Raw genomic sequence first — 23,499 nt, forward strand, 5'->3', positions numbered from 1 at the left:
CTCAGCGACGGCTGGGCCGACCGTGACGAGGTGGTGGAGGGCTATGAGCAGGAGGCGGAGGGGGGCATCACCATGAAGCTGCAGTCGGCCGAGGTCACGTCTTTCGACGACTACTTCCTGAAGCTGCGTCTAGACACCAACACCCGGAACCCCTGGTTCGCCGAGTTCTGGCAGTACCGCTTCCAGTGCCGCCTGCCGGGACACCCGCAGGAGAACAAGAACTACAAGAAAGTCTGCCTGGGTGAGTCGGGAAGGGAAGACGTCTTGTTCTGTGTGTTTGTGGAATAGTACGGAATAGGAGTCGGGACGTTTGTGTGATATTTCTTTGGGGTAATTCAATGAAAGTTTGGCGTATAATACATGTAACAGAGATGATCATTTTGTTAATGTGTGTATGTAACTGCTATATCCGTTTACCAACGTACCACTATGTTTCATTATCAAACATGTGTCCATATATTAGGAGGTTTCAATAGCTGTAGGTATTTTGAACGTTAAAATGACACACGAAACATGCAGAGCATGCATAATAAATGAATGAAGTGGCAGTGAGTAAATCAAATAGTACTTTGTAGGAAATGAGATCTAAAAATAAGAATGCAAACATTGGCAAACAACAACGATAACTTGTGTTCCATACACTCATTCAATCAGTGATGCAAGGTCAACTGATTCAACTGTTTGGTAACAAAAAAACTCCCCATGTTTTCTCCTGTCTTTCCCGTCCTGATGTTCTCTCCGCTTGCCTACATAAGGTGATCACGGTAAATTAAAGTTAGAGTTATTCTGTTCATTTTTTTCACCAATCTTAAAATGCACTATGATCCCAATCATGTAAAACATTCTTATCACAATTTCACGCATTGATTAATCACCTAATGCGAGCAACCCATTGTTTATAAATAATACCTGTTACTTTATCTCGATTTAATTCCTCCCAACATTAACATAATATACAATAAACAAACAATAATTAAATACACTACTAAAAATAACCAGTAAAATGTGATAACTTATGAGTAATTGCTGTTTCTCTACCTACTGTGTTCTCTCACATTACAATTCTATACTACGTTTTTTGCCAAAGACCTTCAGGGTGGTAAGTGCATCTGTTTAACCAAGGCTCTGGTGGTGGTTGTGGTGTTGTGCCCCCCCCCCCAATCCCCCTGCACAAAACTGTTAGCACCTTACTCACCCATAGCACCGGGGAGGGTTTGACTGATTCCCGGCCCATCACGGCTCCCCATCGTCGCACTTGTGTGTGAGCCACGATGGGATGAGCGAAACGAGCATAGAGCTTGAACAAATTGGTAGTATGGATCTCCTAGTCCAAGGCAGGAGTCGCATCAGTCAAACTCTGCCACAGAGCAACAACAGATAAAGAAGCCTTCAATGCGGTGGATCACAAAGGAATGATTCACCAGTGCACAATGCTTGTACGAACCCACTCACCCACTGCGGTCCAAGTACTACGTTTGTAGCGGCTAGACCTCACTCTCCCGCATGTAGTTGTTACTGTAATGCGATGGCTGCACCTCAAACAGGCAACCGGGGACACCAGAGGGAGGGCCGGATTGTTTGTGGATAATGAAGAGCTTTTAATTGTTCACACCCTCGCACTGCTTCAACTTGTGGATCAATGGCTGACTTTCACGTTTTTAAATGTTTTAATTTGCCACGCACAGTTCTACGCATCTGTTTTCAACAACGAGGCCTCTATACACACCAACAGGGCGGCTCTACTCCGTGTCTGCGCAGCAGAAGGGGCGTCTTGCATCACAGGATTCACATTGGTTCCCGGGGGAAGCCGGGACACACGATGACTCGCACTGTGTCGTCGCGTCATGAACACACGCTTTGGTCTCCCTCCCGGCGTACAAAACCCCAAAACAACCCAAACCACCAAACCAAGCAGAACCCCTTCCTCTAGCAGGCGTGTGACCCCTTCCCCCAGCATCCTCTCTGCTAACAACTCCCGGTTTTGTCCCCCCCCCCCACGTCCTCACAGGAAACGAGAGCCTGCACGAGAACTATGTGCAGGACAGCAAGATGGGCTTCGTGATCAACGCCATCTACGCCATGGCCCACGGCCTCCACGACCTGCACACGGAGCTGTGCCCCGGGCAGCCGGGGCTCTGTGAGGCCATGGACCCCATCGACGGGAGCAAGCTGCTGGACAGCCTGCTCAAGACCTCCTTCAGGGGCGTCTCCGGAGAGGAGGTCTACTTCGACGAGAACGGAGACACGCCCGGAAGGTAAGGAGGGTAGGAGGAGTGGCTGGGGAGTCTGTATATGAGGGAGGTGATGGGCGGGGGATGGGGATGGTACAGCTGGATGGGATGTAGTTGTGTGAGGGGTTTGAGAAGGATTTAGTGTCTTTCAATGTTTTAATTATTTTTTATGAGTCACCTGCACTGAGGCTCGAACACAGATACCTTACGCTCACACTTTGGGCAAGAAACACTGTGTACACACACACACACACTCAGCCACACAGCCACAGTGTAAATATTTGCACACATAAACAGTGCACACACACACATGCACACACACCCAGATGCACGCCAACACACACATGCCAACACACACATTGTAAACAGACACACAGTACACACACACACACTCACACACACCCAGATGCATGCCAACACACATACAGAAACAGACACATTGTAAACATACACACAGTACACACACACACGCACCCACACACTCACACACACCCAGATGCACGCCAACACACATTCATAAACACACACATTGTAAACATACACACACACACACACACACACACACACACACACACACACACACTCACACTAATACTCACACTGATACTCACACACACACACACACACACTCACACACACACACAAACAGAGTCATTAATGTGTGACAGCCGTCATTTCACCTCATGGACACAATAACCTTGTCACTTCCCACCTAGCTCGAGGTCACCTGCTGCGGCGACAAAACAGTGCCTCATGTTTCTTTATTAAAATATCGGGGTCACAGTACTCCCTATAAAAAAAAAAAAAAACCTTACCTTTGATTGCTTTGTAGAATGTCACACTTTACGGCGGCAAACTATTTATGTGACTCACACTTTGTAGAAAAAAAAAAAAAAAAGAGTGGTTCCCTTAAGCTCCGGGATTGTTATCATTAAATTAGCTGTCACGCTCACCTCTTCCATCGCTTTCATGTCCTTATCTCCCCCGGTAACCTCGCGTCCATGCACTCTTGACTGCTATATCCACCCCCCCCTCCCTCCATACCACCCTAACATCTCTGTCTCCTGTCACCTGTCACTCAGCTCCGACCCTTTCCTCTGTATGTTCACTCAACTCTATCGCTCAACTCATTCTAACGCTGACCCTTCCCCCCTCTCTTTTACCCCCCTCTCCTCTGACTCCCCCTGCTCCCCCCCTCCCCCCTCCCCCACTCCCCCTCTCCTCACGGGTCAGGTACGACATCATGAACCTCCAGAACATGGGCGAGGACGGCTACGACTACCTGCGCGTGGGCTACTGGCACGAGGGCCTGCTGAGCATCGACGACAGCAAGCTGCTGATGAACAGCAGCGAGATGGTGCGCTCCGTCTGCAGCGAGCCCTGCGAGAGAGGGCAGATCAAGGTGAGCAGTGGGGGGTGGGCGGGGCTTAGCGCCAGCCACTGTTTACTGTCACTCGTCGTCGAACCGTGATTCACTGCTGAGTGTGAGGCGAACGGTTTGTTGGTTTTGTTTGTTGGAGGACTTAGTCACCGTTGCATGAGATGGATCGTATCGGTGTCGGTGCTACCAGAAAAGGTTAAGAGTCAGAGTGGAACGGGTGTCTGCCGAATTCATCCGCTTTTGGAAATCATCATCGTTATGAACTGACAAAAATGTGTTTTGATTGAATAATCAATGGAGAAACGAGTGATTACTTTGTCGACAATAATTGAGGCCTTTGAAAACGCCACTGTGATTAGAATTGTCTTGACTTTAGTTATGATAAGTTGGGTTTTGACATACCGTTCATCAGAGCCCCCCCCCGCCCCCTCCCCTCTCCCCACTCCTACACCCCAATATCTGCTTTGTTATCCTGGCTCTTGGCGTCCTCCTGTTTTACATATCACAGCGCTGATAGCGGCGTCTCCGGGAGAGAGGAATGTAAAATGCAGCCCGCGGCTCTGCTGGTCGCTGCATCAGTGTCATGTCTCAGGGCTTTTGAGCCAGAGCACGCACAACGAAACACTCGTGTATTCACAGCGGCGGCGGCGGCGGCGGCGGCGGCGGCGGCAGTAGTGGTTACTATCGGATGTCTCAGAAACCTCCAACGTGGATGTCGAGCTCCGTCCTCATCGTGTTCACCTGTCCCCCCCCTTGCCCCATCATAATACCAGCCGCCGCAGCAGCAGCCTGGTGATTTAATAGAGGGCCTAAGAAAGTGAACAACCACAGTAAGCAGGAGTCAGCGCAGCAGCGGGTGGAGATATCTGCCACACTGCACATAGAGATCTGCAGATTACAAACTAGCAGAGGTGAGACCAAGGAGGGATTACTTTTAATCTACCCACCCAATTCGGCACGGTGCAGAAGCCACCAGTTGACAAAATCCAACCAACAAACAATATTTCTATATATATATATATATATACACACACCAGTATACGTTTCCCCATCTGAATGCATGCATCACAGTATCTCAAAATGGATTACATGGATACAATTGCATTGTATACGTGTTGTGCAATGACAATAAAGATTCTATTCTATTCTATTCTATTCTATTCTATATATTTTGAGGGTGAAAGCTGCATATTGAGTAGATATCCTCCCCCCCTATGTTATTCTGTGCCCCTCCTGGACCACTACTACTTCCTGAACCATACCACCCAGTATGGCAGCAATTATCCTATAGCTCATCACACTGCAGCACCGCTGTCCGCTTTGACCACTGGAGACTATGTAGTGATGATGAATTTGTGTGTGTTTGTGTGTGTGTGTGTGTGTGTGTGTGTGTGTGTGTGTGCGTGTATGTGCCTGTATCTGTGTGTGTGTGTGTGTGTGTGTGTGTGTGCGTGTGTGCGTGTGTGTGTGTGTGTGTGTGCGTGTGTGTGTGTGTGTGTGTGTGCGTGTGTGTGCGTGTGTGTGTGTGCAGGTGATCAGGAAGGGGGAGGTGAGCTGCTGCTGGATCTGCACCACCTGTAAGGACAACGAGTACGTTCAGGACGAGTTCACCTGCAAGGCGTGTGAGCTGGGCTGGTGGCCCGACGAGGAGCTGGAAGGTAACGGCGAGACCCACAGACAAACAAACCAGAGCCTAGCGCGGTTTGAGTGTGCTTTTTCTGGGCTCCGTGCCAGTCTACCATCGGCGGTCTACCTGAAGGAGAGCCAGGTGCTGAACCGCTCGCTGCTCCTTAAGGACCTGTGTCTGAAGTCAGGGGGAAGTGGCTTTGGAAAAAGCCTCTGCTGAATGGTGTGATATTAAACCGATGCACGAGAGAGAACAAAGGGTCGAGTCAAGACTTAAACGAAATAGGAGGATTCTGTTTTTGGCTGGAACTCTGCCACTGTTTTCCCCTTGAACCGACCCAGCCTCATTTCATTTCTTGCTTGTTCCTCTGTGATCTGCACTGACCTTTGCTTGGCTGTGTGAGGGGGGTATGAGGTATGAGGTCGCTGTAGCAATGCGTCGTTTATGGCTAGTTTATGGCTCGGAAGGGAGCACAGGCATAACGGTTAAAACCAGAACAGAAGTCATCATTTCATACCAAAGTCATTTTCGTTGGATAATTTAATTTAGCTTGGAGGTTATTATTATCCTTCATGTCTTTATAACTTTCTTTACCCCTTTTTGCTATTTCGGGAACATTGGATAAATGCAGTTTTAATCACATAGTTTGATTTGATTTGAAGGAGACTATTTTAAAGCTACTAAGAGTAGAGCATCACTTATGGCTTGCTGAGTCATTACTGGTATGGCAATATTATCCTATTAGTCCTCAAGCCTTTTCCACTTTTCCACACAAGAGAATAACTATGTTACAGGAGAGTCGCACATGGACAGACATACAAAACACACAAACACATACACACACATCACCATTAGAGAGAGATGTGTGAACAAATGAGTACAGGGCAAAGGGTGCAAATAAGTGCTAGAACAGGAGTAATCATAACCTTGTGCTGTCATTCTGCACTGCAAAGTCAACACCAACCCAACATGTGGTGTTATTCTCCCCCTGTGCTGTCCAGTCTGCGAGCCCCTGCCTCTGAAGGTCCTGGACTGGTCGGACATCGAGTCCATGGTGGCGGTGGCGTTCTCCTGCGTGGGCATCCTCATCACCTCCTTCGTCACCTTCATCTTCATCCAGTACCGCGACACGCCGGTGGTCAAGTCCTCCAGCCGGGAGCTCTGCTACATCATCCTAGCCGGCATCTTCATGGGCTACATCTGCCCCTTCACCCTGATCGCCCGGCCCACCGTGGCCTCCTGCTACATGCAGAGGCTCCTGGTGGGGCTGTCCTCCGCCATGTGCTACTCAGCCCTGGTGACCAAGACCAACCGCATTGCCCGCATCCTGGCGGGCAGCAAGAAGAAAATCTGCACCCGCAAGCCCCGCTTCATGAGTGCCTGGGCCCAGGTGGTCATCGCCTCGGTGCTGATCAGCGTGCAGCTCAGCCTGGAGATCGCCCTCATCATCCTGGAGCCGCCCATGCCCGTCAAGTCCTACCCCAGCATCAGCGAGGTCTTCCTCATCTGCAACACCAGCACGGTGGGCATGGTGGCGCCGCTGGGCTACAACGGCCTGCTGATCATGAGCTGCACCTACTACGCCTTCAAGACACGCAACGTGCCGGCCAACTTCAACGAGGCCAAGTACATCGCCTTCACCATGTACACCACCTGCATCATCTGGCTGGCCTTCGTGCCCATCTACTTCGGCTCCAACTACAAGATCATCACCACGTCCTTCTCCGTCAGCCTGAGTGTCACGGTGGCGCTGGGCTGCATGTTCACGCCCAAGATGTACATCATCATCGCCAAGCCCGAGCGCAACGTGCGCAGCGCCTTCACCACGTCGGACGTGGTGCGGATGCACGTGGGCGACGGCAAGTCGGCCGCGCCCTGCGGGGGGAGCAGCCTGCTCAACATGTTCCGCCGCAAGAAGCCTGCGCCCGGCAATGCAAAGTGAGTGACCTTCTTGGACGTGTGTTTGTGTGTGTGTGTGTGCGATTGTGTGCATGTTGTTTTTTATTCACTGGGTTAACTGTTAATCGTACGGTAGGATAGCCGGGTCTAGAAAAGTGTGGGATAATGCGGAGTACCGTCCTGTGTTATTAATACAGTCTATTTTATCCTTCTGTTATTCAGCGTGTTTTTCTATTGAGGAACCGTTTCAGAATCTTAAGAGCTATTGAAGGATTTCCATCAGACATCCCCCTCCCTCTGAGAACCATTATCATGGAAATCCGATAGTGGAATCTAATAGCCAACCTGGGAGCGCTCAGTCACCGGTTGATTCAAAGATTAAAAGCTAGCGGGGCCATATATCTGTGACGGTTCAATGTGGATTTACTGATCGAAGTTAGACCTGCATAAGACCTGCTCTTTTGAGATCCACAGCAAAGCCAAACCCCTGACACAAGTTAGTAAGGAGGAGGAAAAAGTATCTGAATGACCCTGCATATGTTTTTATAAGTGTTGTCTCTCCCCCTTTGTCATGGTGTGTCTACCAACCCCCTGCTAAACCCGGGCAAAGAAAAGAAAAGCAAAGATCTAACCCAGCTGGACACAGGGCTTAGTGTAAACGTCTCTTCTGGAGGGTCACACTATCTTTCATGAACACCGCCTGTCAAACCCGGGATCTCCCTTTGGGGATTGATAGTGTTATCTTATCTTCTAGTTGTATTGAAGAACAACGTGGATGTGTTTTGGATATGACCACAGTATAGTCGCCAGGCCACACTGTGTCAGCTAATCAGTCCTGTGCCATGGGACAGTTAGTCTGCATACTAGCACACAAACACAGGGTGAATTTGTCTGTCACACATTGTGGTTCCAGCCACCAGTGACTTAAAGAGGTTAGCGCTGTAAATCATTCTGCATGGCTAAGTGGCGGCATTAAGTGGCGGTTTTTAACCTCATAACCTTTCCAACCTCCTGTCTTGAAAGAAAATCGCTAAACGATGCTGTGACCCTCCCAGAGATTTGCAACCTGGCAGCCCCTTTTAGTTTCTACTGAATAACCTCAAATTACAGATTCTCAGCATGACTTGCCATCCCTTCCTTCCCCCTCCCCCACCCCTGACTAATCACATGAGTCAACCCTAGCCTGCACTGCCCTCAACTCATGTGTCATATTAAGACCAACCCTAGGCACTACTAAAACAAACTTAACAACTGCAAGTGCATGTCACCCGTTCTAACACGATAGACTCTCTGACGGGTCTTAATTAGCTTAGTTAACTGAATGGCTTTTAACACGATCACAGGTCTGCCGGCGTTCATAATTATCTCTACGGAGCATAATATGAATCGTTCATAGATGTACACAGGGGCGCGTGCCACTGAACGGCGGCCCCGCCGTAGAAGCGCTTGTCGACCGGGCCCCTGAGCAGCTGCTCACGCCGCGACCCCGCCCCCCGACGCATAGCGCCGGGGACGTCGAAACCGCTAAACCGTTGTTGGCTGCCGTGTGAACCTGTGCTACCATGTGACGTTGGTTGACGTTGCTGTCTTTTTGTTGGTGCACCTCCTGGTTGTGTTTTTCCTGCGATAGTAACTTGGCTCTCTGTCTCGTTCGTAGTTCTAATGGCAAGTCTGTGTCATGGTCTGAATCAGGTCCAAGACACCCTCCGAGGGGGGGGAATGTGTGGCACAGACTGTCTGTGCATGTGAGGAAACAGGAAGCCGGCTCCAATCAGATGGCGGTCATCAGGCCCCTAACTAACACCCCCGACCCCCACAGCTGTGAGCCCCCGACCCCCCGCGACCTTGGCACAGACCCCCGCCACCCCCAAGACCCCCCCGTCGCCAAGGCCCTGTACAACCTGGCCGAGGAGGACGACGACGACAAAGAGGAGGAGGAGGAGGAGGAGGGCGACTCGCAGCGCCCCCTCTGGACCCCCGCCTGCCCACAGCCCCCGACGACACGCCCCGGGGCGGGCCCCCAACCAGACACGCCCCTTTTGCCCCCTCCCTTACCGAGCCGCGCCGCCGTCACTGCCGCCGTCGCCACCACTGAGCACTTTCAACGGGCAGAGGTGGAAACGCACCACTCCAGCGTGCCCCTCCCCCACACCCACCCCCACCCCCGCCCCGCGCTGAACGACACGGCCGCCCAGCCCCAGAGTCTGGCCCCCTCCTCTCGCCTTCCACCGGCCCTCCAAGCAGGGGTGTTCGGAGAGGAGGGGCCCGAGACGGACGAACTGGACCTCTTGCACAGCTACATGCATGACTCTAAGGACGAGGAGGAGGAGGAGGAGGACGAGGAGAGCTTGTCCAAGAGCAAGCTGACGCTGGAGGACTCCCTGGCTCTGTCGCCCCCCTCCCCCTTCAGGGACTCTGTGTGTTCCGAGGGCTCCGTGTCCCCGGTCGTGGACACTTACCCGGGGACGTCCCCGGGCGCGGCCTATAGCGCCGCCATCCTGCGGGACTTCACACAGAGCTCCTCCACGCTGTGAGGACGGGTGGAGGAGCGGGGCAAGACCACCCGAGTGGATCCACCGCCACCCTCTCCACCGCCAGGCTTCCCACCCACCGGGGCTGACACGCGCATCCTAGATGAGCACCGAGGAGCAAACACTCACACACACACACACACACACAGCAAACACACACACACACACACACACACACACAAACACAAACAAGCACACGCTCAACACATGCATGCCACCGCACACGCCCACACTGACATGCTACATCAATACACCCCACACACACACACACACACACACACACACACACACACTCACACACACAACGCACAAACATGACGCACATGACAAACATGCACATGACAGAAACACGTAAACCACATAGCACAGCACAGACAGAACAATATCCCCCTGCACTTAAATCAAGTTTTTCTCAATTTTTGTTCCCTCTGATTTGCTGTCTCATTTGCTTGCCTCAATATATTTTCTTTTTCTTTTATTATTTTGTCTTAATAGGAAATATAAAAACCTGGTATGATTCAGGAACGCTGAACAACGCCAGAGCAGTACACTGCTTCTGAAGGGCTGTGAGTCCACATAGACTCACTGGAAACACTGCGACCGGGAACAGTGCCAAATCTAGCTAGCTTGTGTGCCAAAATGTGACGAGATTATAAAGCAGAGCTCAGAATCACAACGGAGGATGTAGCTGTCGTCTAGTTGATGTGCAATTAAAAAAAGCCTGAATTAAAAGCAAAATAATGATAAGTGTAGGAACAGGGAAGGCTAAGTTTGGGTGGTCTGTGTGCGAACGCTGCACGGTAAGATAAAGACAAAAGCCAACTCCAAAGACATCGCTACAAGTGCATATCATGACACGTTTATTTAGCACAGTTTTTTTTTGCAACACTGTATATGTACAGTAAAGACGGGCTTGTGTGTGTGGCAGTGAAAGATGGATTGGAGGAAAAAACGAACAAAAAAATATTTTTGCATTTTTGCCTTTCTCTCATTGATAAGAATACGCCTCAGCTTCTGTCACTTCTTCTGACCTCATTAAAAGAATAAGAAACAAAACCGTACTCAATCACCGCACTGCTATGGATAGGTACGATGCTGAATGGTAAGAGGGTGAGAAAGGTGTGTGTGCTCGATATTAGAAACAGATTATATGACTGAGGTGGAATTCTTCTTCTCTTTTAAAAACCTGCGCTGTGTGAAACATGACCTGATATGGATTCGATGTGCCAATCAAAGCTGTAATCTGTCGACTTTACCCTGCGTTCCCTTTTTAAATATGTAGCTGATAAAGGTCTGCTTGATTGTAGATGATGGTAATGTTGTTTACTAGGTTTACACACAATCATACCTGAGCCGACTTTTATAAGCATGGGGATGTGACAAAGAGCTATACCATGCAGTGTTTATGATATTTCTTATGTTTTTTGGAGTTTGCTGTGCCATTGTAATGGGGAAAAACACAGTACTTGTATAAGTTCTCAAAGTTTGTAATACTGTTGAGCCATCTCTTGTTTTTCACACGAGTGGTATGTTTGTACTATCGGTAAATGTTTATACATTTAGAATGTGAAGAGAAAAAAAACAACAAAACTTTATACATTTTGAAATTGTCTTACAGATGCTTGTCAAGGAACAGTGTATTGGCATTGGGGTGTTTTAAGCTAACTGTATGAGTCAGATGTATTCTCTTGAAAATAATCAGTTGTCAGAGTAACCGAATGTTACTTACTATAATGAGATTACGTGTTTTCAATTTTGCTTAAATCTCGTATTATAAATTTAAGTAGTTACTTAATCTTATGGTTCTTAGTTCTTTATCTATAAATGCAACTTTCCAAGTACCACAATAACAATGTACAGTGACATAGTGCAATCGTATTGTATTTCCAAATGTTTTGGTCTATTATAGTGTTTCAAGAAGTTGTTTAAAGATTTTAAGAAATGTAAGTTATGAGGGTGCCACCTGTTTAACACTGTCAAATCTAGAATGAAATAGGCCTTCGTGTTTGGGCAAGTATACTGTAAAATAAACAAAAATATTTATATTACCACGACCTGATTACCTTTTACAAAAGCCAAATCAAACGGCTTATTATGGGACTGAAATGTCAAACTTATAAAAGTCTGTTTTCAAAAGTGCACAGAATATCTGAAAACCCTAAAACCCAATCAATGAAGGTATGAGTTGTGGTTGAATGGAATGATGCACATTGACCAAGGTAAGAATCAGGCAGCAATCACTGATGTGCTCTTACTGTACGCTCCTCACTGGTGGGCGGGGTCTCAGCAATCTGCTATGCGAGACATTTCCGGGTCCTATGACTTATCAGGTGGTTGCAAGTGGGTGGAGGGGAGCTGTACGTAGGCCCACTCTCTGTTGCATCTTCTCTCCTCAGTCATTGGATACCAAACTTCTAAAGTGATCTCGTCTCAAAGTGACTTTACATGAGAAACAGAAACAGGGAACACATCTAATACAGTTGAATAGAAGTTTTCACAGTCGCTCTTTTCGATAACCCTCACCATGGCTGGCGGTTCGGTGTCGGAATGCAAGGAGTACTTGTTCAAAGTGTTGGTGATCGGGGAATTAGGCGTGGGGAAGACGAGCATCATCAAGAGATACGTGCATCAGCTTTTCTCCCAGCACTACAGAGCCACGATCGGTGTTGACTTTGCGCTAAAGGTGATCAACTGGGACAGCAAAACCCTGGTGAGGTTACAACTTTGGGATATAGCTGGTAAGCCTTTTCATTTAAGTTGCGAGGTTCCCGGTTTAACTAACACATCTGGGACCCAGCAGTCCAACTTTGTTCATAACAGAACTTCTAGGGAGACGGAACATACTAAATGGTTGATGTGACATTTTTACAGACACTTTGTCTTACAGTTAACTAGGGCTGGCCGAGTCTGTGTTTGCCAATTACGCGCTTAAAGATCCACGCATGCAGCAACATGATTGTTGAAACCAAAATAAGGAAAAAGAAAGCGAAACTGTCCCTGTTCCCCAGAGGAAAGTGTGTATTTGTGACACTACAGTAATGTTTCAACGCGTTGCTTGTCTCCAAAGGAAAGACGTTTTCCATCGTAGTGTGCACATCTCGCACGTCTTCTCACGCACACGCGAATCCCGGTATGCAAATAATCAATGTTTAAAAGCAGGCTAATATCTCAATATGTCAACAATATACATCACTCAAACATCGCTCAATGGTCTTTCCCATTTTTATCACTAAAACCGGGAGCGATGGGTACATTGGAGCCCTGAGCCGCTTAATTGGCAGTGGAATGTAGGTCACGTTATTGCGCCCTGAACAGAGGAGCGCTATGTGGACCGGTGGTGCGCAGTGTTGTCAGAAAGGGCCACATTTTCCGCCCAATCTGGCAACACTGGCTGCAGCGCGCTGCATCCCATGGGGTTCTCAACATCACATGATCATAATGTAAACATTTATTTCAAGATTGTATTGTGGAACAAATTGAGAGGTATCAGTGCCTATTGTCAGATTAACACAGACAACCATGTATTTTCGTTTTTTGTTTTTTTGTACATTATGTAAACTATTGTAAGAATATCATTGTTTCACCTTTCATGAGGGGGCAGAAAAAGCAATTAAAATGGATAGGTTGATTGCGACAGTCAATACTATTTTGGATTTCGGGCGCTTCTGAAAATATTGACAAACTATGTGATTGCAATCATCATACGTCACTAAATTAATGCATAACTGTGTGTGTGTGTGTGTGTGTGTGTGTGTGTGTGTGTGTGTGTGTGTGTGTGTGTGTGTGTGTGTGTGTGTGTGTGTGTGTGTGTGTGTGTGTGTGTGTGTGTGCTCACACCTTTCCCTTTTGTGTGCCGTTTCTTTGTGTGAAATAGACTCCCAGCTTCCAAGTACTGTCTTTTTGGAAATGTTTGATAGGTGTTCCAGTCCTCCTATAGCATTTACACTTAAAGTACACTTCGTTCAAGAGTTCAAGGAATGGCTGATCTGTGTCTGAGTTGGATTTGAATTAGCCACCACATTTAAAGAGAATTGTGTAATGAAGTCCAATGCAGACAATGGACCACCTTTTAGTAACCTACCCCCTCCTGTGCAGAAGGGTGTAGTTAATCATTCATAAGTAGGCAAGCTGGGTTCAAAAGAGCTATTTTTATATGTGGAAAGAAGTTATGTCATCTGTGTTCTTTCCTTATTCGTTTTCTCTAGCTTTATTGAGTTCATTATTGTAGCAGGCTTCTAACTTGACTCTTCAAGAGTGTAATGTATTCAGTAGCTCAATAGAAGAATTACAGGAACCTCAAATACTTTTACATGAAGGCACATAAAACAAGGGTTCGAACCATCATGCCTCACCTTAAATTTGCCCTTAAGTACACCAAGATATAACCCCGTCTACTCTGTATTATACTGGACTCCTTTGAGCTTTCTCCCGCACCGGAAGATGTCACACCAGAACTTATGCTTATCACGCCGCTAGATTAGCAGACCTGCTGGTGCTTTGTGAAGAATGGCATTCCTGTTTGGAGGCCCTCTCACTCGTGTGTGTGTGTGTGTGTGTGTGTGTGTGTGTGTGTGTGTGTGTGTGTGTGTGTGTGTGTGTGTGTGTGTGTGTGTGTGTGTGTGTGTGTGTGTGTGTGTGTGTGTGTGTGTGTGTGTGTGTGTGGCGAAGGGTCACCCATGTCTGCCTTTATTACACTAATAAGACATGGAAAGTAACACACTATTGAGACAGCAAGCAACGATACACACAACACTTGATGGAAATCTGGAAGTATTTCCAAGAGGGTGAAGGTGTTGCCTTGCTTGCATCGTTGTTGTGTTTTGTCGTGCTAAGGGCTGAAGTTCCCGTCCCTCCCATAAGATGCGACCGATCAAAGCAGCAGGATGGTCGACTGCTGTTTTTAGATTCGACCATGTTGCTCGCGGCGTGGCTAACTTTGGGGCGCAGGCGAATGGGATATGCGTCAAGGGGCTTGTCACAACGGTTAGCTTGTCTACCGTGGGGGATGGGACGGGTGTGGGTGTGATTGGCAGCTGCCGGTTTGAAGTACAAAACACAAAGTAACTCTGCCACCGTTTTGGGCCCCAGCGAGCAGAGGCATCTAGGGCCGACGTGCCAGGGGAGGCAGTCTGCCTGTCACACCCAGATACCACTCCAATCAGAAGAACTGAGAGGGTGAATAATACACTAGACTAGACACAAGCACACATGGGTATAATTCGTTGAGACGAGTCGTGCAAGAAGTTTCCAGTCAAGAGATATCCACACAGGTTAAGCCCAAGATGGACACAAAGAAAATAAAAATAAACCACAGAATGTTTGACTGCAGTGGAGATGAATACTGAGTACTCATTATTAACAATACCAACAGAGAAAAAGGGAGAAAACATCCGCTGGAAGCGGAGTGGAAGTCAGAGGTTGATTCATTCATTAAGAAGACCAGCCATTAAGCTATTTAATTGTGCGGAAATGGCAAACCCGTCCTTGCGAATACTTTTCCGAAGGGAGAAGGACCAGAGAGGTATCTAGTCCTTTCTTTTTTTTCTTTTACTTGTTCCTTTTCATAATGATACGGTCTGCATGGAATGATAGTGATCAGGGCTGGGAATAGAATGGGCTCCCGTGGTGAAAGTGGAAGCATGTGATACGGGGAACCTGCCCTTTCCTGTCTTAGCCCAGAATTGCAGCTCTCTTGTGGACTCCCCTGCGCCGCGGACAGGATGATTACACTGTGGCATGGAGTAAAGAGGCTTGGGCCGCCTTGTGCCAGGGCTTTATGTAGAGAGAGAGCCAAGAAGCGAGAGAGAGAGACAACCACCAGCAATGGGTTCAGTGGAGTGTTACTGTTAGGTAGGGGGGGCTGAACTAGGAGATGTCGCCTCAATCCAAACTATTTTACCAGCACTTAAGGCTGTAGAAGGTCACCTCTCACATGCTGCCTGTTGGAATTTAAACGTGCAGGTCACGTGCACGTCAGCCTTTCTGCGGGCCTCTCTAGGTTCGGTGGGGGCTGTAAGCAAAACTTTGGTTTAGTTTAGTGTACAATACACTGATGTTATTTCAGAGTTAGAGATGGTAGCGGTGGTGGTGTAAGTGAAGGGGTTGTCGTTTGAAGTTTCACAGCCATTTGCCTCCCAACAAACGCGAAGACTGCTGTGTCTGCTACTGCAATGTCTGGCTTGGACAGTTTCTATGGCAACCCACCCACAGACTTGTTCGCTGCGCCTATAAAGCGCAGGAGACTGGAGTTGCTAGGGCTATGGATAATGATGATACTTCTGTCTCTACACACGCACATGCACACACACAATGATAATCCAATCGTGTCTTTAACCAGTGGCTTTCTTTTAATGAGGTGTTTCTGTTTCACACGTTCAAAAGTGTCATTGATGCTCATGGTCTTACAGGGATAGCCTGAATCAGTGCAGGATTCTGTGGATTTTGACAGTTTAAAGCTTTATGAATCTTTTATTTTTGCACACAAGACCAATGTGAGTGCATGCGGTCGTCCACCAAGCTTCCCCTCAGGAATGACTTAAACAACTGTTTGCTTGTCCAAACAGCAGGAGCAATGTTCATTAAGTTTGTCTGTTTAAAAAGTGAAGCAATTAAACACACGCACACGCACACACAGCGTTCAATTTTTTAATACACAGATATGTCTCACAATACTCGTGAGGCCATTTTTGGCAATCTTAGGAAGAGTTCCCACCAGCCACAATATGGGAAAAGTTACCCAAGTTATGAACCCTCTCAGAGTACAGCTCAGTGAATTTGAAATAAATAATTTAAATATATATAAATTATAAAAAGATTGAAATCTAGATTGCCGTTGAGCTCACGTCCATTCCTCCCTTTTGTAGTTTCCACACTTTCACTTATTGTGCCAGTCTGTGTTCTTTATACACTTGGAGAGCAACAAATTTCACCGTAGCGTCCCTCGAGTCTGACAACAAGAAAAACGGGCATTGGTAGCCGCTATTCATTTACCGCAATCATTCCTTCACCTTGGTGCGGTAATTTAGACTCCTCATGAAACTCTGAGCAGCATATCCATCTTCCATCTTTCACCTTTTATATTTCTATTCAATGCCAGCTAGCCTGAGTGAATTTCACCTATAAACCAAAACATTATGTATTCATCTCCTCTCCAAGCTATACATGATGGCCCTGTCACTTCCCCTCCCTACCTTCTTTATTGACAAGCACAGTAGCTGGCATCTCCAACCATCAGGGGAGTCATTCTTGTTTTGCCAATCGCTGACTCTGCAGAACCTTCTGCCTCATTTCCCCACCTTAAAGAACCACAAAAGAAACTAAAACAAAAGAAAAATATCTTTGCATTAAGACAGCTTTGTTTTTGGTTTTATCTTGCACTTCCTTTTAATAAAAGCTGTCTAGTGTCAGGAGTGAAACTTATAATATTTCATGAATGATGTAAAATATGAATTGTCGGAGGCTCCCGGGGCCATGGAAGAGAGGTTCTTTATCCTTCGGAGTAGCGGCTCTCCGTTCCACTGTGTCATGCCTCCCCTGAACTCACCTGGGGTTACGGTAGCTAAAATTAGACACTCAATTACAAGCAATTACTGGCAGCGCCCGTGGGCCCTGTGGTGCATGTTCACTGGCTTGCTCACACCCCTACCCTGTCACATATGTGCCCGGCTGTAAGAGTAAGAGAGTGTGGCGCTGGTGTAGTGAAAGCGCATGAAAACGGAAGTGTTCGCAGTTCCTCAAACACTGCTATTTTTGTATTTGGAACTTGGTGTCTGGTGGAATGGTGGCCTAACTGCACGGTGACCGTGGCCTAGGATTGTTGGATCTCCTTCACGTTGGCAGCTGTTCTATTGGGAATGTATCTATAAGCAAGATGGTGATGTTGAATCTATGATATGTGGCTGCGAGACTGTAGCTAATGTACGTAATATGTGTGGTCTGTGGTTGATCGCCTCATAGATTCAATATTTTCTTTGCTTAATAATTTTAGACTGTGATGTGTCTCCTCTTGTGGATGCATACATTTACTGTGAATATTCTCTTCAGTCATGTCTCACTATACAACTGCTCTCTTATATCTCTTATCTTATATATAGAATAGACGGATGATGTGCTGATATAATTTTGACATCTCCAATGAGGATACATTTTTGATGAAGTCTACTGTAACTATTGTGAGCATGTGCCTCCTAGGTGCCTTAAGTCAAGAACTAGTATTCAACGTTTGTTAAACCAGTCTGGAGGGTCTTATTCTGTCTCTGCCTGTTTGTTGGCCGACTTGAGGCTAGAGAAGTTGAGAACGGATAATTTGAACAGACAGGTAGGAATGAATGCGGACCACCGCTTGATGTGATTCAAAGGGTTACCCATTGACCCCCCCCCCCCCGACCAAAGAACGGCCCCCAGTGCCTCAAAAGAGATTGAAAGGTATGCTGAAAGAAAATCATATTTACTGTATTTATTTATGAAGTCATTGATTCAAGTTAAGTTATCCTTTATTGTCCCTTTTTGGGGGATTCAAACCGGCCACCCTCCGGTTACTGGTCCAACTCCTTAAGTCTTGCTCAAGAGGCCGTTTCCTCTATTGGTTTCATATTGGGAGGTAACACCGGGTGGAGTTCCCCATTAACAATCTGATGGTTCCGGTTTGCAATGGCATAAGAAGTTGTAATCTGTTATTTAAAAAGCTATAACCTAAAGAAGAAAATCCCCAAACATTCCAGGGGAACCACCACAATCCCCCTCCTTCTGAATAAACAGTTCCATCCTATTAATTTAAAACTAGCGCAATAGCTCCTGCCCATTCTTCTGTTGATCTACATTCTATTGACCAACGCATGCCTGACAGCGTCCGAGAGGACGTTGTCAATCTTCATCAGACTTATCCAGGGTTTGTGTTAGTTTAAATCTCCCTCTTAATATTGATAGTCATTGTTTTTCTACAAATATTTCCAACATGCTAATAGGCAGTGCTTCATAAGGTAGGCCTATGCTCCTTTGCTCAGAATGAGCACAGGTTTCTTCTGGCAAACACATTTCTTTTTGTTAATATTATATCAGTGAATAATAAACCCTCTGACGGACCCTGCACCACCAGGTCAGGAGCGGTTCGGCAACATGACACGGGTGTACTACAAGGAGGCTGTGGGGGCCTTCGTGGTGTTCGACGTGACGCGGGGCTCCACGTTTGAGGCGGTGTCCAAGTGGAAGCACGACCTGGACAGCAAGGTGAAGCTGGCTAATGGCAGCCCCATCCCCTCGGTGCTGCTGGCCAATAAGTGTGACCAGAAGAAGGAGACCACCAGCAACACGTCGCTCATGGACAACTTCTGCCGGGAGACAGGCTTCCTGGGCTGGTTCGAGACCTCCGCCAAGGTGAGAGAGAGAGAATGAATTCTGGGAGTAGAACACAAACACACACACTTGTTGTAGAATTTTTGTCTTGTAAAAAATAAATACAATGTCATTCACTGTTATGAATCTCGAGATTTCTGCCCTGGTCAATGGACATCTCAAAAGTAAATTTGAACCACAATCCATTTCAGGATCGCTCCATAATTACTGTCCGTCCATGCAAATTGTACAATTTAAGCCGCATGTCAGAGTTCACAGAAGTTACGTATCATTCATATGAGATAAATATCCTATATTTGGGGCATATTTTCTCACAGCCACTTAGAATCCCATCACACCAACAATGGGACGGATGTGTAATGAATTCCCTGTTAAAAAGTTTATTTGAAATCCGCAATTGATGTTACAAAAAATGATGCCAGTGAAAATGAAAAGTAAAAGATAGACTTTAAGCTGCCATGCAAAGCCACTTGTTTAACCAGTGACTTATGTCAACTGATTGAAAGAACTCAACAGTGACTTATGTCAACTGATTGAGAGAACTCAACACATGAGTTCTACAGTCATCATACCACATCATTACACTTATTTTAAAATGCAAATGTCTGCATTGTACAAACATACATATTAAACCGCACAGAATCTGTTCACTGCAGGTTGTTTAATGGACTGTGTAGCCATACATCTTTGGACAGTAAATGCAACTTTTCATCACAGAAGCACATAAGTTTCACCCATTGGTTAAATTTGCAAGCTGTAGTCTCCCCCCCGCAATATATTTCCACCCAATTTTCCACATATTCTTTCAATGGCGGCTAAATCAAAGATAAATCCCATGCCCAAACCCCTGTGTGAACCTGACTGCTTCCAGTGACGGCGTGACAGACATAGTGCCGCCAGCACTGCATGTGACACTTCTACCGGTCAGAGATGCCTAACTTCATTTGAAGGGGACATCTCTGGCTGACACCGAGTTCAGACATTTCACGAGGGCTTGTTCCATGACTGGAACCACCCAAACTCATATTTGATGGCTACACACACACACACACACACACACACACACACACACACACACACACACACACACACACACACACACACACACACACACACAAATCATCCATGCCTCGGGCTTGTTGACTGCAGGTATGCAGAGCTGGCTCTTTGCATGGTTTTGGAATCCCCCTTGGGCTCAGGAGTCATTACGTGTGACTGTAATCAAAACCCATCCCATGCTGAGTCATGTGATGTGTGTTGCGGGGGGGTAGAAGTGGCCGGGCAGCAGACAGCTTCCGGACAAGGAAGAAAGGCGGGGCAGACGCCAGCATGCGTATCGTATTGTAACCACCCCGAGACCACTGCAATGCCCGGCCTGAGGTGTTGTGGACACTTCTTGTGTGTGTGTGTGTGTGTGTGTGTGTGTGTGTGTGTGTGTGTGTGTGTGTGTGTGTGTGTGTGTGTGTGTGTGTGTGTGTGTGTGTGTGTGTGTGTGTGTGTGTGTGTGTGTGTGTGTGTGTGTGTGAGACAAGGCGAGTGAATGAGTTACTGAGTGCGTAAGAAAGACTAAAGAATTCTGACTGTGTGTGTCCCCCACAAAAACTAGCAGAATGGGATGTGTTGTGTTGTAGCGTCAGATGTTCTTATGGTTTCAAGTTAAATTGTTTTTGACAAGCAGCAACTAATGAGAACGCAGTGAAGCGATGGGAGATCAAAGTGTAAACTGTTAAACGGTGTGATAACGTGATGAGGCTATTCAATTTGTGATGACTCTACTTAGTAATTTCCCATTCATTTCTGCTGTGTTTTAGAGTGCTTGTGTATTTGTGATTGCCTGTTTTTTTAATTTTCTTTACCTTCAACCTTTCTGCCATATTTTTTCGTGTTTTTCGTTCAGGACAACATCAACGTGGACGAGGCGGCGCGCTTCCTGGTAGAAAACATCCTGGCCATTGACAAGGGCCTGCCCTACGAGGAGACCAACGGAGACCGCATCAAGCTGCACCAGGAGACTGCGGTGGCTGCGGAGAGCAAGTCCGGCTGCTGCTAGTGCCGCCCCAGTCCTCCAGCCCTCACGCAGACCCAGAACCTTGCTGCCCTACCAGTGCCTACGCATGCATCCATGCGGTGGTGTGTCTTGTCCTCGTGTGACCTAGGGCCTGTATGGACTATGTGTCTCTTTGTTTCACTGCACTGCCAAATGCATTGCCCCCCCCCCCCCCCCCCCCCACCACAGATGCAGATAAATCCGCTTGGGGGAGGAAAAGGCAGTGTTTAAGAGCAAATGCTTACAAATGACTCCATTCTGTTCTCAAGATTTCTCCTTTTTTGTAAATTATAATCTGTTGCTGTTTCTCTCCCTGACCCAGAATACCCCCCCCGAGCCATTATACCGTGACGAATGTTAAAGGTGCTGGAAATGTGGCACTGACACATCCATCGTCATCGAGAAAACAAACTGTCTGGGTATATTTCCCCCGGTCTCTTGGATCAGTAATCATCCATCTCACCCACTTCCCTGTCAGACGCATTGCTTTTGTGTCTGACAAAGCAGATGATATTGAGAGGTTTACCCGAAAAGTGGACTAAATGGATGCAAATGCATTTATAAATGGCCAGCCTAATGTTTTAAATCCATCTGTATCTATTAAGATCAATAAGAATATCATGTTAAAAATAATCTAATGAAATGGGCATCTTTCAAGTCTTTTGGTCCTCAAGCCACAAATTGTTTTTCCTCCCCGAGTTCTTCGTTGTAGTTTTCAAAATAAGCCCAGCCTTTTCAAGACGGTACAGCTTGCAAAATAATGTTCCAGAAGTGTTGATTTGGTGTTTATTTTTAATATGAAGTGTCAAATTTCAGTGTTTTTCTCTAGACCCTACACAGAAGGACACAAAAGGACATTGCTATGAAATAGGTCTGAATAAATAAAATGAAGGTTTGTTTTGTAACAGTAAAAAATAAATGCCTAAAATATGTATTTTAACTGGTGTTTGTTCATGTGTTAAATTGTGTACTGATATGCAGACAAGATCAGTTGACCGAGGATTATATTCTCTTGACATAATTGAAGAATAAACATTTTAACAAATGAGTATGTTGTGCACATTTTTGAATCCATGTCTATACATAGGCCTACACTAATGTCATCAATATCAGTAGATGAGAGGTAGTCCAAGGTAGCTAATATCTTCCGGGAACTTAACATCTTGAATTGAAAAATCTTGAATTCAAAATGAATGCCAATATGATATATGATAAACGTGAAAATCTGTTAGAAAATAACAAAGAAGAACATATTATTTACAAATATTCCAAAAGTGGCAGCACGTCTATAATTGGAACCGTTCAGGTAACCAGAAACCACGTGCTTCACGTGGTTTGTTGTGGGATGTCATCCACACTCGTTCTCTTCACTGCTGCACCCTTGCCACGCATCATTATAAGGGTATGAATGTCATTAATGCCCCCAGGCCTTGTAGAAGCATTCAAACAGATGTGCACTAATCCCTAGTGCACATCAATCAACATGTCTGTAAGTACACCATGATACAATTCCAGCTGTTGTAAGATGCTCTATTTAAATTCCTTTTTTTTTGTTAATGAGTCTTTAGATGGTGTAGTTGTTATAGTATTATACCGATGTGAATGGTTGAGGCCCCAATCAAAACAGGGATCCACCTCCCTCAGATCTCATCACATGATCCCGTATTGGGAGTTCCGGAAGTTGCAAAGATTGCCTAGCAACCAACATGTAAACAAACGTTACAGACGCACGCGGCTGTATTTCTGTACGTTGTTCGGGTTCATTCTGCCGCCGAAGACTTTCACTAAGTTGTATTTCGTACGTTTCTTTCAACTACCTGCAATGTCTAAGGGGCCGCCTAAAAAAAGAGAGTCTTCTAGCCTACTGACTTCAGCACAAGGCCAGGCATCAACTAAGGAGTGAGTTTGGCGGCACAATAAATAGTACAAGTAGGCCTCGCTAGCTTAATTATAGATCCCCATTGGTCGGCTGTAAACATACCCGTCTTCTAACGATATAGCCTCGTCACGTCTCTTTTTGAATTTAACTAGCAAGATATGTCGTTTCTGTCCTGCCATTCAAACTATACCATATAATACCTTATACTAAAAGTGGATTTATTTTATTATCATGCTGTAGAAAACGCTAAACGATATGCTATGTTTCACATTCATTAACTCGTAAAAAACGATTTCATACCGTTAGGTCTAGCCCTAGGACAGTGAGCCCTTCTCACTCACTCAGTTACTCATTCACTCACCCTGTCTGACACACACACACACACACACACACACACACACACACACACACACACACACACACACACACACACACACACACACACAATCGAATCACAGCATGTCACATGCTACTTGAGATATGATAATGTCGAAGGATCAAGCCTGATAGGTGGCTGCGCACGCACGTACAAAGAACAAAGAAAAGTACAAAG

General features: G+C 46.4%; 2 protein-coding genes across 2 annotated transcripts in view; both read left to right on the forward strand.

The window, feature by feature from the left end:
* The window catches only part of grm1a (glutamate receptor, metabotropic 1a), a gene marked incomplete at both ends in the record, with an annotated part of 23,970 nt that extends 14,298 nt beyond the window's left edge, over positions 1-9,672 (forward strand). The window contains 6 exons of the mRNA XM_084484280.1: positions 6-241; positions 2,009-2,255; positions 3,465-3,633; positions 5,144-5,270; positions 6,241-7,177; positions 8,796-9,672. Coding sequence (XP_084340406.1) covers positions 6-241; positions 2,009-2,255; positions 3,465-3,633; positions 5,144-5,270; positions 6,241-7,177; positions 8,796-9,672 — 2,593 coding nt within the window. The remainder of the gene's footprint in view (positions 1-5; positions 242-2,008; positions 2,256-3,464; positions 3,634-5,143; positions 5,271-6,240; positions 7,178-8,795) is intronic.
* A 2,353-nt stretch (positions 9,673-12,025) lies between these two features.
* Positions 12,026-22,007, forward strand: rab32a (RAB32a, member RAS oncogene family). The gene is made up of 3 exons (XM_084483649.1): positions 12,026-12,407; positions 18,764-19,041; positions 20,918-22,007. The coding sequence occupies exons 1-3, from the start codon at positions 12,194-12,196 to the stop codon at positions 21,068-21,070; spliced, it is 645 nt and encodes a 214-aa protein (XP_084339775.1). The 5' UTR covers positions 12,026-12,193; the 3' UTR covers positions 21,071-22,007.
* The last annotated feature ends 1,492 nt before the right edge of the window (positions 22,008-23,499 follow it).

The sequence above is a fragment of the Micromesistius poutassou genome (assembly GCF_964030765.1).
Source record: "Micromesistius poutassou genome assembly, chromosome: 19".
Lineage (NCBI taxonomy): Eukaryota > Metazoa > Chordata > Actinopteri > Gadiformes > Gadidae > Micromesistius > Micromesistius poutassou.

What these genes read in the sequence shown, in the direction of transcription:
- rab32a (XM_084483649.1), top strand. Translation starts at nt 12,194, where the DNA reads ATGGCTGGCGGTTCGGTGTCGGAATGCAAGGAGTACTTGTTCAAAGTG. An exon ending in ACAACTTTGGGATATAGCTG is followed by an intron (nt 12,408 to 18,763) that starts GTAAGCCTTTTC and finishes CTGCACCACCAG; the next exon opens with GTCAGGAGCGGTTCGGCAAC. An exon ending in GGTTCGAGACCTCCGCCAAG is followed by an intron (nt 19,042 to 20,917) that starts GTGAGAGAGAGA and finishes TTTTTCGTTCAG; the next exon opens with GACAACATCAACGTGGACGA.